The sequence below is a fragment of the Bombina bombina genome, chromosome 1 (assembly GCF_027579735.1).
Source record: "Bombina bombina isolate aBomBom1 chromosome 1, aBomBom1.pri, whole genome shotgun sequence".
Lineage (NCBI taxonomy): Eukaryota > Metazoa > Chordata > Amphibia > Anura > Bombinatoridae > Bombina > Bombina bombina.
Genome location: NC_069499.1, coordinates 946,154,796 through 946,180,557, shown reverse-complemented (window position 1 = coordinate 946,180,557; position 25,762 = coordinate 946,154,796). Strand labels below are relative to the sequence as shown.

General features: G+C 38.9%; 1 protein-coding gene across 1 annotated transcript in view; it reads left to right on the top strand.

Moving 5' to 3' along the window:
* The window catches only part of BMP7 (bone morphogenetic protein 7), a 307,585-nt gene that overhangs the window by 258,349 nt on the left and 23,474 nt on the right, over positions 1 to 25,762 (top strand). Inside the window, exon 3 of the mRNA XM_053703818.1 lies at positions 5,361 to 5,509. Coding sequence (XP_053559793.1) covers positions 5,361 to 5,509 — 149 coding nt within the window. The remainder of the gene's footprint in view (positions 1 to 5,360; positions 5,510 to 25,762) is intronic.

Here is a 25,762-nt window from a genome sequence, read left to right as displayed (position 1 = left end):
CTGAATTTGAGATTTACTGCTCTCATTTGTTAGAACATGTACATTTTGCATGAGTGAGCCTAAATTAGTATCTGCTCTAAGCCACATAAAGGAACACAAAGGCAAGCCCTGCAAAACCCAGCCATTAATTGGTAAGGCCATGGGACTACTACTTATGATTGGTCTTCTAGCAATGTCCTGCTAATGAGCTGTAAAAACTTTACCTATGTGTTTAACCCCAAAAGCAAAAATTACATACCTAAACAAAATAAATCATATCATTTTTGCATAAAATTGCCCCTTTTAGAAAAAGCCATTTAACCTAGCACTATACATTTGTTTACATGAAGATGAAGGTATATGTGGGATTGAAAATTATTTTTAAAAAGCCATTAATATTAAAATTAGAAATGTTAGAAAACTGTTTTCCAGTAACTGTTACTGGTGATTAAACTATATGACTGTCTGCATTTGACACATTTCCCTCTTAGTTTAGCTTAGAAAGGTAATTTGATACGTAAAGCAGCTCTTTTTGTTATACTAACATGATCAGACATGCTAGACTCTAATTAGCCTTCAGATATTGTTATAACTACAATATACAAGTGCTGATAATGTAAAAAATAAAATGAATAATAATGAAACTACCAATAATGCAATATGGTTAATATATTAATAGTAATACACACACACACACACACACATATATATATTTATACATACATAAACACACTTTATTGTTTCTTTTTCTGTTTTCCCTATGCAAAAGACATTTTTTATCGATGTTACTGTTTTTTTTTCCATTTTTTGCTTGTTGAGCTTTGTTCCTATTCATTAACACATACAGTTTATTCTATTTTTATAATAAGCTTTAGCGTAACCTTTTCTCATGCAAAGAAAACATTTCCTAACATAGTTGCTGTTTTCTTAAACTGAATAGAATTTTGTGTGGCATTAAAGGGAAAAACCCAAATTTTTTCTTTCATGATTCAGATAGACCATGCAATTTTAAGCAACTTTCTAATTTACTCCTATTATTATTTTTTCTTCGTTCTCTTGCAATCTTTATTTAAAAAAAGCAGAAATCTAAGCTAAGGAGCCGGCCCATTTTTGGCTCAGCACCCTGGATAGTGCTTGCTGTTTGGTGGCTACATTTAGCCACCAATCAGCAAGCGCAACCCAGGTGCTGAACCAAAAATGGGCCGGCTTCTAAGCTTTACATTATTGCTTTTTAAAGAAAGCAAGAGAACAAAGAAACATTTGGGTTTACTGTCCCTTTAAGCATAGAGGAACATGTTTCAACTGTATATACAATTTTGGAGGTAAAAAAACAAATTTAATTTACTGTCATATTAATGGATTATTTATAAAGCACTTTATTTTTCTCAGGAAATTAAATGTTATATATGTTTCTAAACATTTCACATTAAATTCCAAATAAAAATGTTATCCTCCACTTTTTAATTCCCTTTGTTTATAAAATCCATACTCGCTTTAAGAATTGTTTTATTGTTCAACACAATTGACTTGATGTATTATCCCAGGCTCAGCTAATGCAATTGTTTTTGCGGACGGCGTTCTCATCTGCATTGCACATCATAAAGCTGTTGTTGCCTAATATCAGATTATATTTTTGGCAGCTGGAATTGCTACTTTCCAACTGAGTCACTAACGATGGGTCTGTAGTAAAATATTTAGCAGCTAAGACTGTGAAGGAATTTCATCATAAAGTGAAGGAGATGCAGAATGTGATACGGGGGAAAGCTTTAACTCTTTAAATGGATTTTGGGATTGTTAAAGTGAAATAAAAAAAAAAAGAAGAGAATTTTAATGTTTCCAATATGTTCTAGTTTTGAAAATTATATTTTACAAAGGGTAAGTGAGTATAATTTTTTCTTATGATTTATTTATTTATCTATTTTAATGTCTCAAATTTGAAAAAAAAAAAAAAATTACAATTTTTTTTCTGAAAGTGATAAAAATGTTGTTTTATCCTAATGGGTTTCAGTTTACAATACTTCCTGTCTTCTCTCAGTCTGACACATCCAATCAGGAACTATAGTGGGATTTAAGTGCACTGAGTGTTAGAAAAGTGACCCTTTCTCTAAGAATTATAGTATTTTAAAGGGACACTGAACCCAATTTTTTCTTTCGTGTTTCAGATAGAGCATGAAATTTTAAGCAACTTTCTAATTTACTCCTATTATCAAATTTTCTTCAATCTCTTGGTAACTTTATTTTGAAATGCAAGAATGTAAGTTTAGATGCCGGCCCATTTTTTGGTGAACAACCTGGGTTGTCATTGCTGATTAGGGATAAATTCATCCACCAATAAAAAAGCGCTGTCCAGAGTACTGAACAAAAAAAAAACAACTTACCTGCCTTCTCTTTCAAATAAAGATAGCAAGAGAACGAAGACAAATTGATAATAGGAGTAAATTAGAAAAGTTGCTTAAAATTGCATGCTCTATTTGAATCACTAAGAAAAAAAAAATGGGTCAGTGGCCCTTTAAGGTACATGATACACTAGCTTTTTCTTTGCATAAATATTCGGTAAGATGAACCATTTATATAGCCCATCTGGGAGTGTTTTTGAAACAATGTATAGTTTTGCTTATTTTTTAAATCTATACTGATGTCTACAGATTCCTCTGCAGCTCTTGTTTGTAATAATTTGTCTTTTCATATGTGGGGCAGGGGGGAATGTCTGCTCTTCCTGCTTTCCTAGCCCCTTTCACTGGGTGTCCCAGCCTAAACTAATCAACTGGGAGCTTCTTACGAACACTTTTTAAAAAGGTTTTATATTGGATTTTTAGATCAGTATCTGTGCATATTATTCTTTAAACAATTGTCTATTACTTGCAGTTATATAAAAATTGGTGTAAACTGTCCCCTTTAATGAGTGTGCACATTTTTTGTTCAGGACGCTGCATTATCTGACTATGACTGCTATGTGAACACATTTTTAGAAATTAATTAGTAAAAAAAAGAAAATAAAAATGATCAATTTAACAATGTAATGCATTGTATTTAATGTATTTAGCAGGGGGTTTCAAAGACCTTCAAGTACTCAAAAGAAAACTGACCAAAGTAAAATTAATTTCATTTAATTAATTCAGTATTGATGATGTCTTAAATATTTGCACTTTTTTAAATGAACCATTGATTGTGTGCAATTGACAATGCCATATAATTGTGAGTAATTTTATAATAAAAAAAAAATCTATTGACCATTCTTTACGTTGTATTAGTTTCATAGCTTTAAAAAGTATGTTTTGAATATTTTTTTTTATTGAGTCAAGAAATGTTTATTAAAGGGATACAAAAATCTGAATCTTTTTAATAAAATGCTTAAATACTTATGTTTCATGATCTGTAAAAAATTTATGATAATTAAATATTTTCTAAACTTGAATCCCCCTTTTCCGGCACTTACTTAGGCTTGCTCCTCCCCGCTTACCAGCGGTTTCTTCACTGTTCCATGAAGCAGAGTATTAGGGTTAATCAGAAGCTTCTGTTGAGACTAGAGGCCTTCACATTGCCTTTAGCCTCTGCACAGAGTCATGTGGAAGGCAGCGTGAGCGCAAGCATTCGGTTTGTAGGACGAAAAGAAAATGCTGCGCAGCAGGGATGATTGAAGCCTAAGTTAATTGTGGGTAAAGTGGGGGATGATTTTAGAAAATATTTCATTAACATAACTTTTCTTTTTTACAGATATTGTACAGTAAGTATTTTCCGTATTTTACTCTGCTATTTTACAGGGACGGTTTGTGTCACTTTCACATATGTAACTGAGCATGTGCAAGAAGTCAAGAAATGCTGCTCAAAAAGATAGATTAAAATTGGTTTTCAAGCTGTTGAACTTTATTGTTTAGGATTATTATATGAAAGTTCCTAAAATGTAAGGGAATCTATTCCAATCAATTAGAAGACATGGGACGTGCCCATTCCAGTTCATAATAGAAGGTTTTGAAAACCCCATTCTCTTGTAGTTTTTCAGTGGCTTTACTTATCATTATTATTTTTGTAGCAGAAAAACACTTTTTCAGGCAGATTTTGCCATTATTATGGTTTCATCCAAATTAAATGGATACTGTGCTAGAAAAATGTCTCCCTTCAATGTGTTCTAACGATCCATTTTACGTTCTGAAGTATATTAAATTGATTATTTTGTCATTTGAAATAGCTGATTTTGAATGTTAAAATCGACTACTATACTGAAAATATATATATGTATAATATACTGAAAATAAATATAATATACTGAAAATATGGGTTTGAAGTGGCAGATACTAAAATGTTAATTTTCAATTTCTCTCTTTAAGGACCTGATGATCTAACGCTCCCTTCTCTGGCAAAAATACCTAAGATGGTTTGTCAGTACTGTGGGGTCCCTAAAATAATTGAAAAAAAAGCTAATGTGTTCATTTTAAAATGATGCACAGTATTACAAAACTGTTACACTCTCAAGTCATTTATATTAAAGAGACGTAAAACAACTATTGCATTTGTGTAACAATTGTGGATCCGGTATTTTTTTTCTCTTTGTTATTTAACAAATTTGTTTGTCCCAGAAGCCAAAAAACAAATCATGTAATTTAGGTTTTCTTCAAAGTGCTGCAAGTTGCCTAAACCATCTATTGATTGACAGCATTATGAGGTAACCCAGGTTACAGAATTAGCATTTTAACCTCACAAGGGAGCGTGAGACAAGCAAAATATTTACACTAAAGACAAAAGGTATTTAATGTCCCTTTAATGGTTAAGTAAATAAAAAAAACACTAATCACATTAGGCAGTAGTCATCATGAACACTGAATTAATTAGCTACCATGTTTTGCTTTGGTCACACATCTTTTACTCACACCGTCATAGTTATGTCTTTTAGTCAGATTCTGCTGTAATGTAATGTACATAATCCAGACTGTTTAGCTAATTCATAATGAAACTTTGTTTATGTATTTAAATAGAATACAAAAATGAGGTCAGGCATCACCAGAGTAGTATACAGTGTTTGGCACAGCAAATCTAAATGAATTGAATGGTTTAAATAATGTATATGATACCTAATATAGTTGCATGAGTAAAATACAATGTGCACAATCTTTTTACATGCACACTTTCTTAGACACCATCCCTTACTGAGCATATGGCAAGAGTTCTTAGGCTTTTGTGATTGGCTGATGTTCTGTTACAGGGTGAAGGGAAATGGGAGTAAATTTGAAATTTAGTCAGAAAAATATTGATTGCTAATTAAAAATGCCATTGATTTGTCTTTTTCTTATACATAACAGTAAGTTGATTATGCAATTCTGTACATTTTAGCAATGAGCATAATTTTAAACTAGTTTGTTCATAACTGTCTGTGTTTACGTTCACAGGGATTCAGACCTGTATGAGCTGGACTCCAGAACGGTATGGGCTGCAGAGAGGGTTGGCTGGTTTTTGGATATCACAGCAACCAGTAACCACTGGGTGATAAATCCACTGCACAACCTTGGCCTGCAGCTGTCTGTGGAGAGTATCGATGGTAAGCCTGTGACTGTGATGTGTGCGGCATATGTAGTAGAACAAAGTAAGGAACGCTAGCGCTCCAGCATGAGAAAGTGTGGTTTGCTGACTGGGCTAACGCTATACACAGTTATGTACACAACAATATTCCCCATATATATCACACACACACACACACACACATGGATATACATATACAGGTATGCATATTTATATCTATCTTCAAATGTACATAAAAAATATATCAAACAATGTTATAGTCAAAACTGAGATCTCCTTTTTAATATGGTACATGTGCCCTGGGCACCAGCAAACACTGCACTTGTTAAGAGAGCTGGCTATGGCTTGTATAATGCATCACTATATACAACACTGAGCAGGTGCGGTGATGGTGCACAGGGAATGTGCAGCATAGGTCATTTTCTGTATAAAAGTGAACAAAGAACATTATTAGATATTTTTTACAGATTAAAGGGACAGTAAACAATATATAATAAAGCAATTTTGCAATATACTTTTATTATTCATTTTGTCATTTCCTGTAAGTTATGCATGTTTATGTATCTGTGTTATCTTTACTACATTTTCAGGTTTGGACTACACAGAAGAATAAAGTGCGCACAAGACATTTTAATCACCAAAAACTGCACAGTTAAATATTTTTGCGCGCAAGTGCTTAAAAATAATAATAATGAGCGGGCTACATTGGTTTGAAGCATAATGTTCGCATTCCATTTCATTGTATAGTTTGCACTTCTTAAACTGATACAGCTTGAGCATTTGGCACAGTCACATTAGCTTTGCTTATTGTGTCACCTCATTTTGTTTTCTAAATATATTTAATATTGAGCAGGTCCCTGTAACCATTTTATTCTAGTCTGCCTTTGTCTTTATTGTATCCCCTGTATAGCACATATAAGGGTAATAATAATGCTCTGTACCTTGTAGTAGTAGCAGTAGAGACTATAGTATACAGAGAGCTTTATAAGTAAATTTTTCTTCTTAAATGGAGAGAGTCCACAGCTGCTTTCATTACTTTGGGAAATAAGAACCTAGCCACCAGGAGGAGGCAAAGGCTTAAATACTCCTCCCACTCCCCTCATCCCCCAGTCATTCTTTGCCTTTCGTCCCAGAGGTTGTCAGAGACTGTGTCAGAATTATTACATTTTAGTTTTTTGTCTCTTATGGAGCGTAGTACTCTTCGGCATGGGACAGGAGTTTTAAGTAGTCCTGTCAGTCTCTCAGTGAGGGCTTGGATGAAAGTTAGAGTCTGGAGATGCAAGGAGAGTCTTTCTGCGAAACCATCCCGACTCATATTAACAGCTCCTCAAGCAATCGCGTTGTCGAACTTCGCTCCGCTGCCTGCTTTCTTCTCTCAAGTCCATGGTGGAGGCGATGCCACTATTCATCACACTTGAAAGGCCGTGTTCCTGTTCCATGGCGTAGATTCCGGTAAGATTGTTTCATTTTACTTTATCGTCAATGTACTGTAATGTGACTGTTTTCACGAGAGGTTACACACCTTTGCGGGTCTAACTATATGACATAAGGGTCTCAGTGAGTCTCTGTTAGTATCTTGGAATTGAGGGTTAATGTCTCCTGAGGGAGGCTATTGAACAGTGGGGTTTATAATCATGTTTGTTTGTGATTCAACCTGCTTATGTGTGATGTTTATGGGCTCATGGTTGGAACTTTGTGGCCTTTGGAAGTGACGCAGCCTTTTGCAGGTGTAAGCATAAGCTGTTTATAGTGTATCTAGATACAGCTCTTACTCTTTGACATGTACTGTCTGTCTGAGTTATAAGAGACCTTTGGGTCTTCTTCCATTGTCTCATTGTCTCCGGATGAGTGAGATCTCCTTTTAGGGATCTGTGTTTCTGGGTGATGGTTGTTCCCTGCAGGGACTTTGTTTTGCTCAAGTTTTTCCGGAACTGGGTAGCCTTAGTGCCTTTCTCTTCCTTATGTCCTCTGCTTGTGCGGAGGTGATAGGGAGACTAGTCCTGCTAGTAGGATTTTTTTGACCTCGAAGTATCCCTTGGTTGTCTTCATATGACTTCTAGCCTTGCTCCTTGGAGCGTTGGACTTTAGCTAGGGGTGGGTTCCTTCCTTTGGTTGGGGCTTTCAAGTTCTTCTCGCTATCCGAAGGATATTCATCCATATCTCTTGTGTCTGACTTTTTGCCAACTAGGGTGTTTAGTTCTAGGGTGAGGTTTGCCTCAACTATTAGGTGCCCTGACCTGTTTTTCCTCCCTGAGGCTTCCGGTTGCTGAAGCTTCGCTTGGCCTTTTTCCTGACCCAATCTTGGGTGGTTTTGGAATCTTGGATCTCAGGGCTGATCGGGGTGTTCCACGGTAGTGGGAACTTGAGCTATGTCCTTGTCCATCTACCTAACCTGGTCATGGTTGGCCAGGTTTTCAGAGTATTTTTACTCTTTGCCACAGAGTACCCATGACATCTGGTGGCTAGCTGTGTGGCTTGTGCCTCAAGGGTTGTCCAATTTCTGGTGCGCCTTAGGGTTTCATTCCCCTGGTCAGCTTTCCAGTGTTCCCGTGGGTTGCTGTGCCTCTGCTTGGCAAGCTACTTGTAGGGGGTCATTTTTCTAGTACATCTGTGTTGGAATTTCTCTTCCCATTAGGCAGTGATTTTGGGCCTTGAGGACAGTTGTTGCTCTTCCGGCATCATCCCTTTCCTTTAGGGGATATTCTCCCTCCCTATGGAGATAGAGTCCTTGCTTGGGGCTTCTCCTGGATGGGGAGGTGGAAAGGTTGGATTGGTTCCCCCTGTTTTTCTTGCTGGCTCCAAGTCAGACTTGTTGGGCCTTTATTTGATAGATCCTTAGGTCTATGGCCTTGTTGTCTGTTTTCAGAGACCGGCTGTACTTGTACTCTGTGGGGATGGCTGTGCTATCCTTGCGCTCGTTCCTATACCTGTTCGGGATTCTTTAGTTCCCCTGTCTTGGATCCCTGAGGGCTGGGTTGGTCCAGCTGGGTGTGAGTCTGCAGATCAGGATGGCTGAGCGGTCTAAGGCGCTGCGCTTAGGTCCCAGTCTCCTCTAGATGTGTGAGCCTTGTTGAGTCTATCCTGTTAGCTCAGTCTGCTAGAGTATATAGATTTTGCTTTCAACTTGCTCCATTGATTTCAGAAGAGGGTTAACTCTTCCTTTGGGTTCTGAGGGTATACTTCCCTTCTCGGGGGGCCTCGATTGAAGATTTGTTTTCCCCTTTTTAGGGACATGTGGCGATTTAGGTTGCCTGGAGCGTGCCCTCTGTCTGGGGGTTGCTTTTGCGGTCTGTTTCTAGCTTGACTGTTTCTTCCTCCTCGCAAGTACCCTCTGTGTCGTCCTGTTATGGACTCTATGTTCTCAAACTTGGGGATTTTCACCTGGGTGTATTACACACTTTTTCATGGCGAATGCTTTGGTATTCTATGGTCAGACACTGGGAGGACTTTGCATCTTCAGTTGCATTCCATGCTTGCAGAATGTTGGAGAGACGTCTTTTCTGTCTCTGTGCCTGGTCTTATCCCGGGTTTCGCTTGGTATAGGCGTGGCCTCCTTCCCCTGTTTTAGCCCCTTTGGATCTCTGTGAGCTGGGTTCACTCTTGGAGGTGTTTCTTTTTGTATTAGGGGACCTTTCAGTTTCCTTGGTTCTCCTTTCCCTTGTCCCCTTGGGGGTTTCAGCTGGTGTCTCCTTCATTTGTGGGAGATGAGAGGTGGGGGACCGTCTGTTGGGCGACGGTGTCTCCTGGAGAACTGTTGGCTCAGTCGAGTCCGTTTGCGGTCTCTGGTTTGGCTTCTGGACTGACTGCGAGTCAGTGTCTTTGGGGCCTTTCCTCTTAAATTTTTCTCAGCTTTGTTTTTTTTTTTATTGGGTAGAGATTCAGGCCTGGTGCCCTCAGTATGGGACGCCTATTGTACCCTCCTGTCTTGGCATTCAGTGTCCTCTATAGCTTGGGTATTGTTTTCCCAAAAGTAATTAATGCAGCTGTGGACTATTTCCATTTAAGAAGAAAAACATAAATTATGCTTACCTGATAATTTCCTTTTCTTCTGATGGAAAGAGTCCACAGCTCCCCACCCGTAATTTTATGTGGGGTGTCCCTATTATTCTTCTGGCACCTTTCACCCTGATATTTCTTATACTGTTCCTTGTTCCTCGGCAGAATGACTGGGGGATGAGGGGAGTGGGAGTATTTAAGCCTTTGGCTGGGGTGTCTTTGTCTCCTCCTAGTGGCCAGGTTCTTATTTCACAAAAGTAATGAATGCAGCTGTGGACTCTTCCATCAGAAGAAAAGGAAATTATCAGGTAAGCATAATTTATGTTTTTTGTGTGAGACTTATTCACCATTTTAAAAAGTTTGGCCATGCCTTCTTGAGAGTCAAAAGTAAACTTTAATGGTTTAGACAGAACAGTTTACATATGTTATCGAATGTTCTTTGTTCTCTTGGTATCCTTTGTTGAAAAGCATACACAGGTAGGCTTAGGAGCAGCAATACACTACTAAGAGCTAGTTGGTGATTGGTGGCTACACTCATATGTCTTGTCATTGGCTCACCAGATGTGTTCAGGTAGGTCCCAGCAGTGCATTTCTGCTCTGGAGCTAACTTTAGCTATGTGTTTAACCCCTTTGCACGAATTAAACACATAGTCAAAGAGACATGAAACCAAATTATTTTCTTTCATGATTCAGACACAGCCTGTGATTTCAACAACTTTGGATTTTACTTCTATTATCAATTTGTTTAATTCCCTTGGTATTATGTATTGAAGGAGCAACTATGCACTACAGGGAGCTAGCTGAACAAATCTGGTGAATCAAGGAAAAGATGCATTTATGTGAAGCCACCAGTCAGCTACTAGCTCCCAGTAATGCATTGCTGCTCCTGAGCCTACCTCATTATGCTTTGCAACTAAGGATACCGAGAGACTAAAGCAAATTAGAAGTTAAAGGGACAGTCAAGTCCAAAAAAAACTTTAATGTTTCAAATAGAGCATGTCATTTTAAACAACATTCTAATTTACTTTGATCACCAATTTTGCTTTATCTCTTGGTATTCTTAGTTGAAAGCTAAACCTTGGTAGGCTTATATGATAATTTCTAAGCCCATGAAGGCTGCCTCTTATCACATGCTTTTTTATTTGCTTTTCACAACAGGACAGAGCTAGTTTATGTGAGCCATATAGATAACATTGTGATCACGCCCATGGCTTGTGGCAGACACTGCACTAATTGGCTAAAATGAAAGGCAATAGATAATAAATAAAATGTCATGTGATCAGGGGGCTGTCAGAAGAGGCTTAGATACAAGTTAATCACAGAGGGTAAAAAGTATATTAATATAACTGTGTTGGTTATGCAAAACTGGGGAATGGGTAATAAAAGCGATTATCTTTTTAAACAACAAAAATTCTGGTGTTGACTGTCCCTTTAATTGGATAGTTTAAAATGACATGTTTGTCTGAATCAACATTTTTGGGTTTCATGTCCCTTTACTTGCAAGCAACAATGAGAAAATCATTAGAGCACTTTCACATATCACTTTAGAGATTAGAGCACTTTCCTTTTGGGCTGTTATTTCCATAAAAACGCTCTATAGATTCTGTCTCTTTATTGTTACTGCAAATTGTCAGAGCCGTCACTAGCACTCTCCCACCTTGAGGGAGATCTGGAGGCTTCCACCAGCTCCTACCCCGGCGATCGGGCCTGTATAGAGACAGGCATCGCCGGGACTTCACGTTTTGCGTGGTGACATCACGTGCAGTGACGTGATGACGTCACCCCGCGACTTTATTTAAAATGGACAATGTAAAGTATAGGGAAAGGGGGCACGCTGCTTAGAAGCCTGTATCTCAGGCATCTAAACAGCTAAAGACCCCCAAGACCCACTGTTGGAAAGGTAATCGTCTAACCTTTCCAACAGTAAAAGTCTTGGGGATCTGTAATAAAAAGAAAACAGTTAAAAAATGTTTTATGTAAAAACATTAAAAAAAAAATTCAGCTTAGCAGCCAGGTGGGAACGTTCTTAGCACTCAAAGGGTTAATAAATACTTCAAAGCTAACAAATTTACTGCATGATTTGTCATAATGGCAAAATTCTATTTATACATCATCTGTACTTTAAAGGCACATTTTATTAAATAATGCTCTGACCTGTTAATAATATTCAGCAGTGTTCTTTGTTGTTTCTTAATAAATTGCAACATCTAATAGAAGTACTGCAATTTGTGCTATAAATAAATTGCAATGTTCTATTGAACCATATGATGAAAAACATAATTTATGTAAGAACTTACCTGATAAATTCATTTCTTTCATATTAACAAGAGTCCATGAGCTAGTGACGTATGGGATATACATTCCTACCAGAGGGGCAAAGTTTCCCAAACCTTAAAATGCCTATAAATACACCCCTCACCACACCCACAAATCAGTTAACGAATAGCCAAGAAGTGGGGTGATAAGAAAAAAAGTGCGAAGCATATAAAATAAGGAATTGGAATAATTGTGCTTTATACAAAAAAATCATAACCACCACAAAAAAGGGTGGGCCTCATGGACTCTTGTTAATATGAAAGAAATGAATTTATCAGGTAAGTTCTTACATAAATTATGTTTTCTTTCATGTAATTAACAAGAGTCCATGAGCTAGTGACGTATGGGATAATGACTACCCAAGATGTGGATCTTTCCACACAAGAGTCACTAGAGAGGGAGGGATAAAATAAAGACAGCAATTCCTGCTGAAAATAATCCACACCCAAAATAAAGTTTAACTGAAAAACATAAGCAGAAGATTCAAACTGAAACCGCTGCCTGAAGAACTTTTCTACCAAAAAACTGCTTCAGAAGAAGAAAATACATCAAAATGGTAGAATTTAGTAAAAGTATGCAAAGAGGACCAAGTTGCTGCTTTGCAGATCTGGTCAACCGAAGCTTCATTCCTAAACGCCCAGGAAGTAGATACTGACCTAGTAGAATGAGCTGTAATTCTCTGAGAGCGGAATTTTACCCGACTCAACATAGGCAAGATGAATTAAAGATTTCAACCAAGATGCCAAAGAAATGGCAGAAGCTTTCTGGCCTTTCCTAGAACCGGAAAAGATAACAAATAGACTAGAAGTCTTACAGAAAGATTTCGTAGCTTCAACATAATTTCAAAGCTCTAACAACATCCAAAGAATGCAACGATTTCTCCTTAGAATTCTTAGGATTAGGACATAATGAAGGAACCACAATTTCTCTACTAATGTTGTTGGAATTCACAACTTTAGGTAAAAATTCAAAAGAAGTTCGCAACACCGCCTTATCCTGATGAAAAATCAGAAAAGGAGACTCACAAGAAAGAGCAGATAATTCAGAAACTCTTCTGGCAGAAGAGATGGCCAAAAGGAACAAAACTTTCCAAGAAAGTAATTTAATAGTCCAATGAATGCATAGGTTCAAACGGAGGAGCTTGAAGAGCTCCCAGAACCAAATTCAAACTCCAAGGAGGAGAAATTGACTTAATGACAGGCTTTTATACGAACCAAAGCTTGTACAAAACAATGAATATCAGGAAGAATAGCAATCTTTCTGTGAAAAAGAACAGAAAGAGCAGAGATTTGTCCTTTCAAGGAACTTGCGGACAAACCCTTATCTAAACCATCCTGAAGAAATTGTAAAATTCTCGGTATTCTAAAAGAATGCCAAGAAAAATGATGAGAAAGACACCAAGAAATATAAGTCTTCCAGACTCTATAATATATCTCTCTGGATACAGATGTACGAGCCTGTAACATAGTATTAATCACAGAGTCAGAGAAACCTCTTTGACCAAGAATCAAGCGTTCAATCTCCATACCTTTAAATTTAAGGATTTCAGATCCTGATGGAAAAAAGGACCTTGAGACAAAAGGTCTGGTCTTAACGGAAGAGTCCACGGTTGGCAAGAGGCCATCCGGACAAGATCCGCATACCAAAACCTGTGAGGCCATGCCGGAGCTACAGCAGAACAAACGAGCATTCCTTCAGAATCTTGGAGATTACTCTTGGAAGAAGAACTAGAGGCGGAAAGATATAGGCAGGATGATACTTCCAAGGAAGTGAAAATGCATCCACTGCCTCCGCCTGAGGATCCCGGGATCTGGACAGATACCTGGGAAGTTTCTTGTTTAGATGAGAAGCCATCAGATCTATTTCTGGAAGTTCCCACATTTGAACAATCTGAAGAAATACCTCTGGGTGAAGAGACCATTCGCCCGGATGCAACGTTTGGCGACTGAGATAATCCGCTTTCCAATTGTCCATACCTGGGATATAAACCGCAGAGATTAGACAGGAGCTGGATTCCGCCCAAACCAAAATTCGAGATACTTCTTTCATAGCCAGAGGACTGTGAGTCCCTCCTTGATGATTGATGTATGCCACAGTTGTGACATTGTCTTATCTGAAAACAATGAACAACTCTCTCTTCAGAAGAGGCCAAGACTGAAGAGCTCTGAAAATTGCACGGAGTTCCAAAATATTGATCGGAAATCTCACCTCCTGAGATTCCCAAACCCCTTGTGCCGTCAGATACCCCCACACAGCTCCCCAACCTGTAAGACTTGTATCTGTTGAGATTATAGTCCAGGTCGGAAGAACAAAGAAGCCCCCTGAACTAAACGATGGTGATCTGTCCACCATGTCAGAGAGTGTCGTAAAATCGGTTTAAAGATATTAATTGAGATATCTTTGAGTAATCCCTGCACCATTGGTTCAGCATACAGAGCTGAAGAGGTCGCATGTGAAAACGAGCAAAGGAGATCGCATCTGATGCGGCCGTCCTAAGATCCAACATTTCCATGCATAAGGCTACCAAAGGGAATGATTGTGACTGAAGGTTTTGACAAGCTGATATCAATGTTAAACTTCTCTTGTCTGACAAGGACAGAGTCATAGACACTGAATTTATCTAGAAACCTAAAAAGGTTACCCTTGTCTGAGGAATCAATGAACTGATTGGTAAATTGATCCTCCAACCATGAACTTGAAGAAACAACACAAGTCGATTCGTATGAGATTCTTCGAAAATGAGAAGACTGAGCAAGTACCAAGATATCGTCCAAATAAGGAAATACCAAAACCCTATTCTCTGATTACAGAAAGAAGGGCACCGAGAACCTTTGAAAAAAATTCTTGGAACTGAGGCTAGGCCAAACAGTAGAGCCACAAAACTGGTAATGCTTGTCTAAAAAGAGAATCTCAGACACTAAAAGTGATCTGGATGAATCGGAATATGCAGATACACATCCTGTAAATCTATTGTAGACATATAATGCCCTTGCTAAACAAAAGGCAGGATAGTCCTACAGTAACCATCTTGAATGTTGGTATCCTAACATAATGATTCAATAATGATAGATCCAGAACTGGTCTGAAGGAATTGACCTTCTTTGGTACAATGAAGAGATAAAATAAAACCCCAGCCCCTGTTCCAGAACTGGAACTGGCATAAATACTCCAGCCAACTCTAGATCTGAAACACATTTCAGAAATGCTGAGCCTTGCTGTGTCAACTGGGACACGGGAAAGAAAAGAATCTCTTAACAGGAGGCCTTAACTTGAAGCCAATTCTGTACCTTTCTGAAACAATGTTTCTGAAACCAGAGATTAAGAACGGAATTGATCCAAATTTCTTTGAAGAAAACGTAATCTGCCCCATACCAGCTGAGCTGGAATAAGGGCCGCACCTTCATAGGTACTTAGGAGCTGACTATAGGTTTCTATAAGGCTTGGATATATTCCAAACTGGAAATAGTTTCCAAACTGATACCGCTCCTGAGGATGAAGGATCAGGCTTTTGTTCCTTGTTGTGAGGAAAGGAACGAAATGATTATTTACCCTGGAAAGAAAGGGAAAGCAGAGTTGACTTAGAAGACATGTCAGCATTCCAAGTTTAATCCATAAAGCTTTTCTAGCTAAAATAGCTAGAGACATATACCTGACATCAACTCTAATGATATCAAAAGATGGTATCACCAATAAAATTATTAGCATGTTATAGAATAATAATAATGCTATAAAATTATGATCTGTTACTTGTTGCGCTAAAGCTTCTAACCAAAAAGTTGAAGCTGCAGCAACATCCGCTAAAAATATAGCAGGTCTAAGAAGATTACCTGAACATAAGTAAGCTTTTCTTAGAAAAGATTCAATTTTCCTATCTAAAGGATCCTTAAATGAAGTACTATCTGCCATAGGAATAGTAGTACATTAGCAGGAGTAGAGACAGCCCCATAACCTTAGGGATTTTTGTCCCAAAAAACTCTAATCTGTCAGATGGCACAGGATATAATTTGCTTAAACGTCTAGAAGGAGTAAATAAATTACCCAAATTATTCCATTCCCTGGAAATTACTTCAGAAATAGCATCAGGGAGATAAAACACTTCTGGAATAACTACAGGAGATTTAAAAACCTTATTTAAACGTTTACATTTAGTATCAAGAGGACCAGAATCCTCTATTTCTAATGCAAATAACACTTCTTTAAGTAAAGAACGAATAAATTCCATCTTGAACAAATACAAAGATTTATCAGCATCAACCTCTGAGACAGAAACCTCTGAACCAGAAGAACCATTATCAGTATCAGAATGATGATGTTCATTTAAAAATTCATCTGAAAAAAAAGAGAAGTTTTAAAAGACTTTTATGTATACTAGAAGGAGAAATAACAGACATAGCCTTCTTAATGGATTTAAAAAATAAAATCTCTTATGTTATCAGGAACACTCTGAAAATTAGATGTTGACGGACAGCAACAGGTAATGTAACAGTACTAAAGGAAATTTTATCTGCATTAATAAGTTTGACATGACATGCAATACAAATAACAGCTGGAGAAACAGATACCAAACAGATACCAAAAGTTTGACATGACATGCAATACAAATAACAGCTGGAGAAACAGATACCAAAAGTTTATAGCAGACTTAGCTTGGTAGCTCCAGCACTGTGCAGTGATTTTCCTGTAGTATCTTCTGACTCAGTTGCAACGTGGAACATCTTGCAATATGTAAAAGAAAAAAACAACATATAAAGCAAAATTGATCAAATTCCTTAAATGACAGTTTCAGGAATGGGAAAAAAAATGCCAGTGAACAAGCTTCTAGCAACCAGAAGCAATAAATAATGAGACTTAAATAATGTGGAGACAAAAATGACGCCCATATTTTTAGCGCCAAAAAAGACGCCCACATTATTTGGCGCCTAAATGCTTTTGGCGCCAAAAATGACGCCACATCCGGAACGCCGACATCTTTGACGCAAAATAACGTCAAAAAATGACGCAACTTCCGGCGACACGTATGACGCCGGAAACGGAAAAGAATTTTTGCGCCAAAAAAGTCCGCGCCAAGAATGACGCAATAAAATGAAGCATTTTCAGCCCCCGCGAGCCTAACAGCCCACAGGGAAAAAAGTCAAATTTTTGAGATAAGAAAAAATATGATAATTCAATGCATAATCCCAAATATGAAACTGACTGTCTGGAAATAAGGAAAGTTGAACATTCTGAGTCAAGGCAAATAAATGTTTGAATACATATATTTAGAACTTTATAAATAAAGTGCCCAACCATAGCTTAGAGTGTCACAGAAAATAAGACTTACTTACCCCAGGACACTCATCTACATGTTTGTAGAAAGCCAAACCAGTACTGAAACGAGAATCAGTAGAGGAAATGGTAAATATAAGAGTATATCGTCGATCTGAAAAGGGAGGTAAGAGATGAATCTCTACGACCGATAACAGAGAACCTTATGAAATAGACCCCGTAGAAGGAGATCACTGCATTCAATAGGCAATACTCTCTTCACATCCCTCTGACATTCACTGCACGCTGAGAGGAAAACCGGGCTCCAACTTGCTGCGGAGCGCATATCAACGTAGAATCTAGCACAAACTTACTTCACCACCTCCCTTGGAGGCAAAGTTTGTAAAACTGATTTGTGGGTGTGGTGAGGGGTGTATTTATAGGCATTTTAAGGTTTGGGAAACTTTGCCCCTCCTGGTAGGAATGTATATCCCATACGTCACTAGCTCATGGACTCTTGTTAATTACATGAAAGAAATGCAAAACTCCATTAGACAACAGTATAATATTTCAACAACTAAAATGCTACATATTGTGAGCTTCATTAAAGGGATACTAAATCCAAATTTTGTTTAATGATTCATATAGAGCATGCAATTTTAAGCAACTTTCTAATTTACTCCTATTATAAATTTTTCTTCATTCTCTTGCTATCGTTCTTTAAAAAAGCAGGAATGTAAGCTTAAGAGCCGGCCCATTTTTGGTCCAGCAACTGGGTAGCGCTTGCTGATTGGTGGCTAAATGTAGCAAACCAATCAGCAAGTGATACTCAGGTGCTGAACCAAAATTGGGCTGGCTCTTAAGCTGAAACAGAAAGATAGCATGAGAATGAAGAAAAGTTTATAATAGGAGTAAATTAGAAAGTTGCTTAAAATTGCATGCTCTATCTGAATCATGATAGAAAAAAACAGAATTTATGCTTACCTGATAAATTACTTTCTCCAACGGTGTGTCCAGTCCACGGCGTCATCCTTACTTGTGGGAATATCTCTTCCCCAACAGGAAATGGCAAAGAGTCCCAGCAAAGCTGGCCATATAGTCCCTCCTAGGCTCCGCCCACCCCAGTCATTCGACCGACGGACAGGAGGAAAAATATAGGAGAAACCATATGGTACCGTGGTGACTGTAGTTAGAGAAAATAATTCATCAGACCTGATTAAAAAACCAGGGCGGGCCGTGGACCGGACACACCGTTGGAGAAAGTAATTTATCAGGTAAGCATAAATTCTGTTTTCTCCAACATTGGTGTGTCCGGTCCACGGCGTCATCCTTACTTGTGGGAACCAATACCAAAGCTTTAGGACACGGATGAAGGGAGGGAGCAAATCAGGTTACCTAAACGGAAGGCACCACGGCTTGCAAAACCTTTCTCCCAAAAATAGCCTCCGAAGAAGCAAAAGTATCACATTTGTAAAATTTGGCAAAAGTGTGCAGTGAAGACCAAGTCGCTGCCTTACATATCTGATCAACAGAAGCCTCGTTCTTGAAGGCCCATGTGGAAGCCACAGCCCTAGTGGAGTGAGCTGTGATTCTTTCAGGAGGCTGCCGTCCGGCAGTCTCGTAAGCCAATCGGATGATGCTTTTAAGCCAAAAGGAAAGAGAGGTAGAAGTCGCTTTTTAACCTCTCCTTTTACCAGAATAGACGACAAACAGAGAAGATGTTTGTCTGAAATATTTTGTAGCTTCTAAATAGAATTTTAGAGCACGGACTACGTCCAAATTGTGTAACAAACGTTCCTTCTTTGAAACTGGATTCGGACACAAAGAAGGTACAACTATCTCCTGGTTAATATTTTTGTTAGAAACAACCTTTGGAAGAAAACCAGGCTTAGTACGCAAAACCACCTTATCTGCATGGAACACCAGATAGGGCGGAGAACACTGCAGAGCAGATAACTCTGAAACTCTTCTAGCAGAAGAAATAGCAACCAAAACAAAACTTTCCAAGATAACAACTTAATATCTATGGAATGTAGAGGTTCAAACGGAACCCCTTGAAGAACTGAAAGAACTAGATTTAAACTCCAGGGAGGAGTCAAAGGTCTGTAAACAGGCTTGATCCTAACCAGAGCCTGAACAAATGCTTGAACATCTGGCATAGCTGCCAGTCGTTTGTGTAGTAAGACAGATAAAGCAGAAATCTGTCCCTTTAGAGAACTCGCAGATAATCCTTTATCCAAACCTTCTTGCAGAAAGGAAAGAATCTTAGGAATTTTTACCTTATTCCAAGGGAATCCCTTGGATTCACACCAGCAGATATATCTTTTCCATATTTTATGGTAAATCTTTCTAGTTACCGGTTTTCTGGCCTGAACCAGAGTATCAATCACCGAATCTGAAAACCCACGCTTTGATAGAATCAAGCGTTCAATCTCCAAGCCGTCAGCTGGAGGGAGACCAGATTTGGATGTTCGAATGGACCCTGAACAAGAAGGTCCTGTCTCAAAGGTAGCTTCCATGGTGTAACCGATGACATATTCACCAGGTCTGCATACCAAGTCCTGCGTGGCCACGCAGGAGCTATCAAGATCACCGAGACCCTCTCCTGTTTGATCCTGGCTACCAGCCTGGGAATGAGAGGAAACGGTGGGAACACATAAGCTAGGTTGAAGGTCCAAGGCGCTACTAGTGCATCCACTAGAGTCGCCTTGGGATCCCTGGATCTGGACCCGTAGCAAGGAACCTTGAAGTTCTGACGAGACGCCATCAGATCCATGTCTGGAATGCCCCATAATTGAGTCAACTGGGCAAAAATCTCCGGGTGGAGTTCCCACTCCCCCGGATGGAATGTCTGACGACTCAGATAATCCGCTTCCCAGTTTTCCACACCGGGGATGTGGATCGCAGATAGATGGCAGGAGTGATTCTCCGCCCATTGTATTATTTTGGTTACTTCTTTCATCGCCAGGGAACTCCTTGTTCCCCCCTGATGATTGATATACGCAACAGTCGTCATGTTGTCTGATTGGAATCTTATGAATCTGGCCTTTGCAAGCTGAGGCCAAGCCCTGAGAGCATTGAATATCGCTCTTAGTTCCAGAATGTTTATCGGGAGAAGAGACTCTTCCTGAGACCATAGTCCCTGAGCTTTCAGGGATTCCCAGACCGCACCCCAGCCCACTAGACTGGCGTCGGTCGTGACAATGACCCACTCTGGTCTGCGGAAGCTCATTCCCTGGGATAGGTGGTCCAGGGATATCCACCAACGGAGTGAATCTCTGGTCTTCTGATCTACTTGAATCACTGGAGACAAGTCTGTATAGTCCCCATTCCACTGTTTCAGCATGCACAGTTGTAATGGTCTTAGATGAATTCGCGCAAAAGGAACTATGTCCATTGCTGCAACCATCAACCCTACTACTTCCATGCACTGAGCTATGGAAGGACGTGGAACAGAATGAAGAACTTGACAAGTGCTTAGAAGTTTTGACTTTCTGACATCTGTCAGAAAGATCCTCATTTCTAAGGAATCTATTATTGTTCCCAGGAAGGGAACTCTTGTTGACGGAGACAGAGAACTTTTTTCTATGTTCACCTTCCATCCGTGAGATCTGAGAAAGGCCAGAACGATGTCTGTATGAGCCTTTGCCTTTGAAAGGGACGACGCTTGTATTAGAATGTCGTCCAAGTATGGTACTACTGCAATGCCCCTCGGTCTTAGAACCGCTAGAAGGGACCCGAGTACCTTTGTGAAAATCCTTGGAGCAGTGGCTAATCCGAATGGGAGGGCCACAAACTGGTAATGTTTGTCCAGAAAGGCGAACCTTAGGAACTGATGATGTTCTTTGTGGATAGGAATATGTAGGTATGCATCCTTTAGATCCACGGTAGTCATAAATTGACCTTCCTGGATAGTGGGTAGAATCGTTCGAATGGTTTCCATTTTGAACGATGGTACCCTGAGAAATTTGTTTAGGATCTTAAATCCAGAATTGGTCTGAAGGTTCCCTCTTTTTTGGGAACTACGAACAGATTTGAGTAAAATCCCATTCCTTGTTCCGTCATTGGAACTGGGTGTATCACTCCCATCTTTAGCAGGTCTTCTACACAACGCCTGTCTCTTTATTTGGTTTGAGGATAAGTGAGACATGTGGAACCTTCCCCTTGGGGGTAGTTCCTTGAATTCCAGAAGATAACCCTGAGAAACTATTTCTAGCGTCCAGGGATCCTGAACATCTCTTGCCCAAGCCTGAGCAAAGAGAGAGAGTCTGCCCCCCCACTAGATCCGGTCCCGGATCGGGGGCTACTCCTTCATGCTGTTTTGTTAGCGGTAGCAGGCTTCTTGGTCTGCTTACCCTTGTTCCAGCCTTGCATCGGTTTCCAGGCTGGTTTGGACTGTGAGGCATTACCCTCTTGCTTAGAGGATGCAGAATTAGAGGCCGGTCCGTTCCTGAAATTACGAAAGGAACGAAAATTAGACTTATTCTTGCCCTTGAAAGGCCTATCTTGTGGGAGGGCGTGGCCCTTTCCCCCAGTGATGTCTGAGATAATCTCTTTCAATTCTGGTCCAAAGAGAGTTTTACCCTTGAAGGGGATGTTAAGCAATTTTGTCTTGGATGATACATCCGCTGACCAAGACTTTAGCCAAAGCGCTCTGCGCGCCACAATTGCAAACCCTGAATTTTTCGCCGCTAGTCTAGCTAATTGCAAAGCGGCATCTAAAATAAAAGAGTTAGCCAACTTAAGTGCGTGAACTCTGTCCTTAACCTCCTCATATGGAGTCTCTCTACTGAGCCACTTTTCTAGTTCCTCGAACCAGAACCACGCTGCTGTAGTGACAGGAACAATGCACGAAATGGGTTGTAGAAGGTAACCTTGCTGTACAAAAATCTTTTTAAGCAAACCTTCCAATTTTTTATCCATAGGATCTTTGAAAGCACAACTATCTTCGATAGGAATAGTAGTGCGCTTGTTTAGAGTAGAAACTGCCCCCTCGACCTTAGGGACTGTCTGCCATAAGTCCTTTCTGGGGTCGACCATAGGAAATAATTTCTTAAATATAGGAGGGGGAACAAAAGGTATTCCGGGCTTCTCCCACTCCTTATTCACTATGTCCGCCCCCCGCTTGGGTATAGGAAAAGCGTCGGGGTGCACCGGAACCTCTAGGAACTTGTCCATCTTGCATAATTTTTCTGGAATGACCAAGTTGTCACAATCATCCAGAGTAGATAACACCTCCTTAAGCAGTGCGCGGAGATGTTCTAATTTAAATTTAAATGTCACAACATCAGGTTCAGCCTGTTGAGAAATTTTTCCTGAATCTGAAATTTCCCCAACTGACAAAACCTCCCTCATGGCCCCTTCAGATTGGTGTGAGGGTATGACAGAACAATTATCATCAGCGCCCTCCTGCTCTAGTGTTTAAAACAGAGCAATCGCGCTTTCTCTGATATGCAGGCATTTTGGATAAAATATTTGCTATGGAGTTATCCATTACCGCCGTCAATTGTTGCATGGTAATAAGCATTGGCGCGCTAGAAGTACTAGGGGCCTCCTGCGTGGGCAAAACTGGCGTAGACACAGAAGGAGATGATGTAGAACCATGTCTACTCCCTTCATCTGAGGAATCATCTTGGGCAATTTCATTATTTGTGGCAGTACTGTCCTTACTTTGTTTGGACGCTATGGCACAATTATCACACAATTTTGAAGGGGGAGACACATTGGCTTTCATACATATAGAACATAGCTTATCTGAAGGCACAGACATGTTAAACAGGCTTAAACTTGTCAATAAAGCACAAAAACAGTTTTAAAACAAAACCGTTACTGTCTCTTTAAATTTTAAACAGAGCACACTTTATTACTGAATATGTGAAAATATATGAAGGAATTGTTCAAAATTTACCAAAATTTCACCACAGTGTCTTAAAGCATTAAAAGTATTGCACACCAATTTTCAGAGCTTTTACCCTTAAAATAACCCCTATACAGTCCCAGCTACAGCCTTTGCTGTGACTTTACCAAGCCCAGAGGGGAATTCGATACCAAATGACGCCTTCTAGGAACTTTTCCAACTACTTTCAGGTCCTCACACATGCATCTGCATGTCTTGCACTCAAAAACAACTGCGCAGTAATGGCGCGAAAATGAGGCTCAGCCTACAACTGGGACGGCCCTTCCTGACTGGAAAAGGTGTCTAACATAGTGACTGACGTTAAAAAACGTTCCCCAAGTTTATAAGTGTGAATTATCAGCATAAACATGTATAAAATGTCCAAATAAAGCAATCGATTTAGCCCATAAAAGTGTCTACCAGTTTTATAGCCCATATTAAGCCCTTTATTCTGTTTGAGACTAAGAAAATGGCTTACCGGTCCCCATGAGGGGAAATGACAGCCTTCCAGCATTACACAGTCTTGTTAGAAATATGGCTAGTCATACCTTAAGCAGAAAAGTCTGCTAACTGTTTCCCCCAACTGAAGTTACTTCATCTCAACAGTCCTATGTGGAAACAGCAATCGATTTTAGTTACTGTCTGCTAAAATCATCTTCCTCTCACAAACAGAAATCTTCATCTTTTTCTGTTTCAGAGTAAATAGTGCATACCAGCACTATTTTAAAATAACAAACTCTTGATAGTAGAATAAAAAAAACTACAACTAAACACCACATACTCTTAACCATCTCCGTGGAGATGTTGCCTGTGCAACGGCAAAGAGAATGACTGGAGTGGGCGCAGCCTAGGAGGGACTATATGGCCAGCTTTGCTGGGACTCTTTGCAATTTCCTGTTGGGGAAGAGATATTCCCACAAGTAAGGATGACGCCGTGGACCGGACACACCAATGTTGGAGAAATTGGGTTTAATATTCCTTTAAGAATACACTATGCATCTTGAGGTCCAAAAAGGGAAAATAAATTAAAATCAAATTATAAATAGGCAAAAACGAAAGATGGAATATTAAAGGGATAAAACATTACAGAATACCTTATATGTATATCCAAACCTAGCTGAAGATAGGTTGGTAGCAAAACATGGTGGATAGCAATGAGTTAAATCTCAGATGCTAATTTAGCTGGGGTTAGGCAGAGAAATAGGATACTTCCACCCATTGAAATTATATTTAATTAATCTAGTAATATTGTAGGAGATTTTTGCGGTTCCAATACCCAAAATCATTTATAAGCATTTGTAACTTAATCCTCTACACCACAGGACGACAGGAGTTATATTCAGGTTACGTCAAAGAGAATTGGAATCCCACATATTTTGTCTTTTAAAAGTATAGGTTTTAAACCAGGTGTGACAATGGTGTTTGTTTTTTAACTATGGAGTGCCAGTAACTGATGACAGGATTGGCCAGGGGCCACTTTACATTATACTCACACTTACGACGCAAAATAAAATTACATTATAATCCAATTTTTGGTTAAAAAATTACATAGGAATTCGTTACTATTAGCAAATGTAATTTAACTGTGTATTGTACTCAAATTTACACAAATATATCTGCTTAATTACCTCATGAAAAAATGTCAAACATTGCCTGTTTTCTTTTAGTAGGGCTAAGTGCCACACAGAAACGCTTTACGGGGCAGATGTGGCCCTCGGGCAGTATATTGGGCAGTCCTGGTTTGCAGGATGTTTTTTTGGGGGTGGGCTGTTTATAAAATGCAATCATTTTAAGTCTAGTAATCATACACCTCATCTTGCAACACAATACATATGCTTGCAGTGTTCAACCCAAAATGTTTAAAAAGAAGCTTGTCGTTTATTGCGTCTGAGCAGTTATGTTGGAATGACCAAAATATAAATATTTTACCAGATTTAGAGAGATTGAATCTATATATTAAAGTGATGGTAAACTCTCCCTTATAAAATCAAATCTGGAATGTTAGTGATATTTTAGATGGAGTTTAATTAATCAGTTGTAATGAAGATGCACTATAACTTACTTTTTAATATACAGTAGATATAAAATTCTAATTTCCTGGGCACCGCTGCCCACTTCAAAAGTACATTTTTCTGTGAGCTAACGGTCTGAATTCAACTTCATCTAAATTATCACTAACATTCTGGATCTGATTTTAAAAAGAGGAGAGTTTTACATTATTTATTTTTTGTTGCCTATGTGTATTTTTTTCATCTCTCTCTCTCTTTTTCTCTTTCTCTCTTTTTCTCTTTCTCTCTTTTTCTCTTTCTTTTTCTCTCTTTCTCTCTCTACACATACATTACACACACTATCCCATGGTTATTGTATATGGTATGTGTGGTAGTATATCATATGCTTCAATATTCATATATTGCGTAGTGCAGGTGCGTTCTTTCCTACACATAATACATTGTTATGAGGGTGGGTATAATCATTCTTCAGTAGTGTTGTTTTTTGCTATAAACATTCCATGTCTCTGAGTGTGCAGCTGCAAGTGATAACAGTTAAAGGGACAGTCAACTCAAAATTAAACTTTCATGATTCAGATAGGGCATGCAGTATTAAACAACTTTCCAATTTACTTTTATCATCAAATTTGCTTTGTTCGCTTGGTATTCTTTGTTGAAAGCTAAACCTAGGTAGGCTCATATGCTAATTTCTAAGCCCTACGTTTAATTTGATCTTTACTATCCCTTTACACAGTGGTAGAGTTATTTTAAATATAAAGAAGCTGTAAACTGGATCAGAATGTAAAATATGTAAAAAGTATAGGACTGAGCA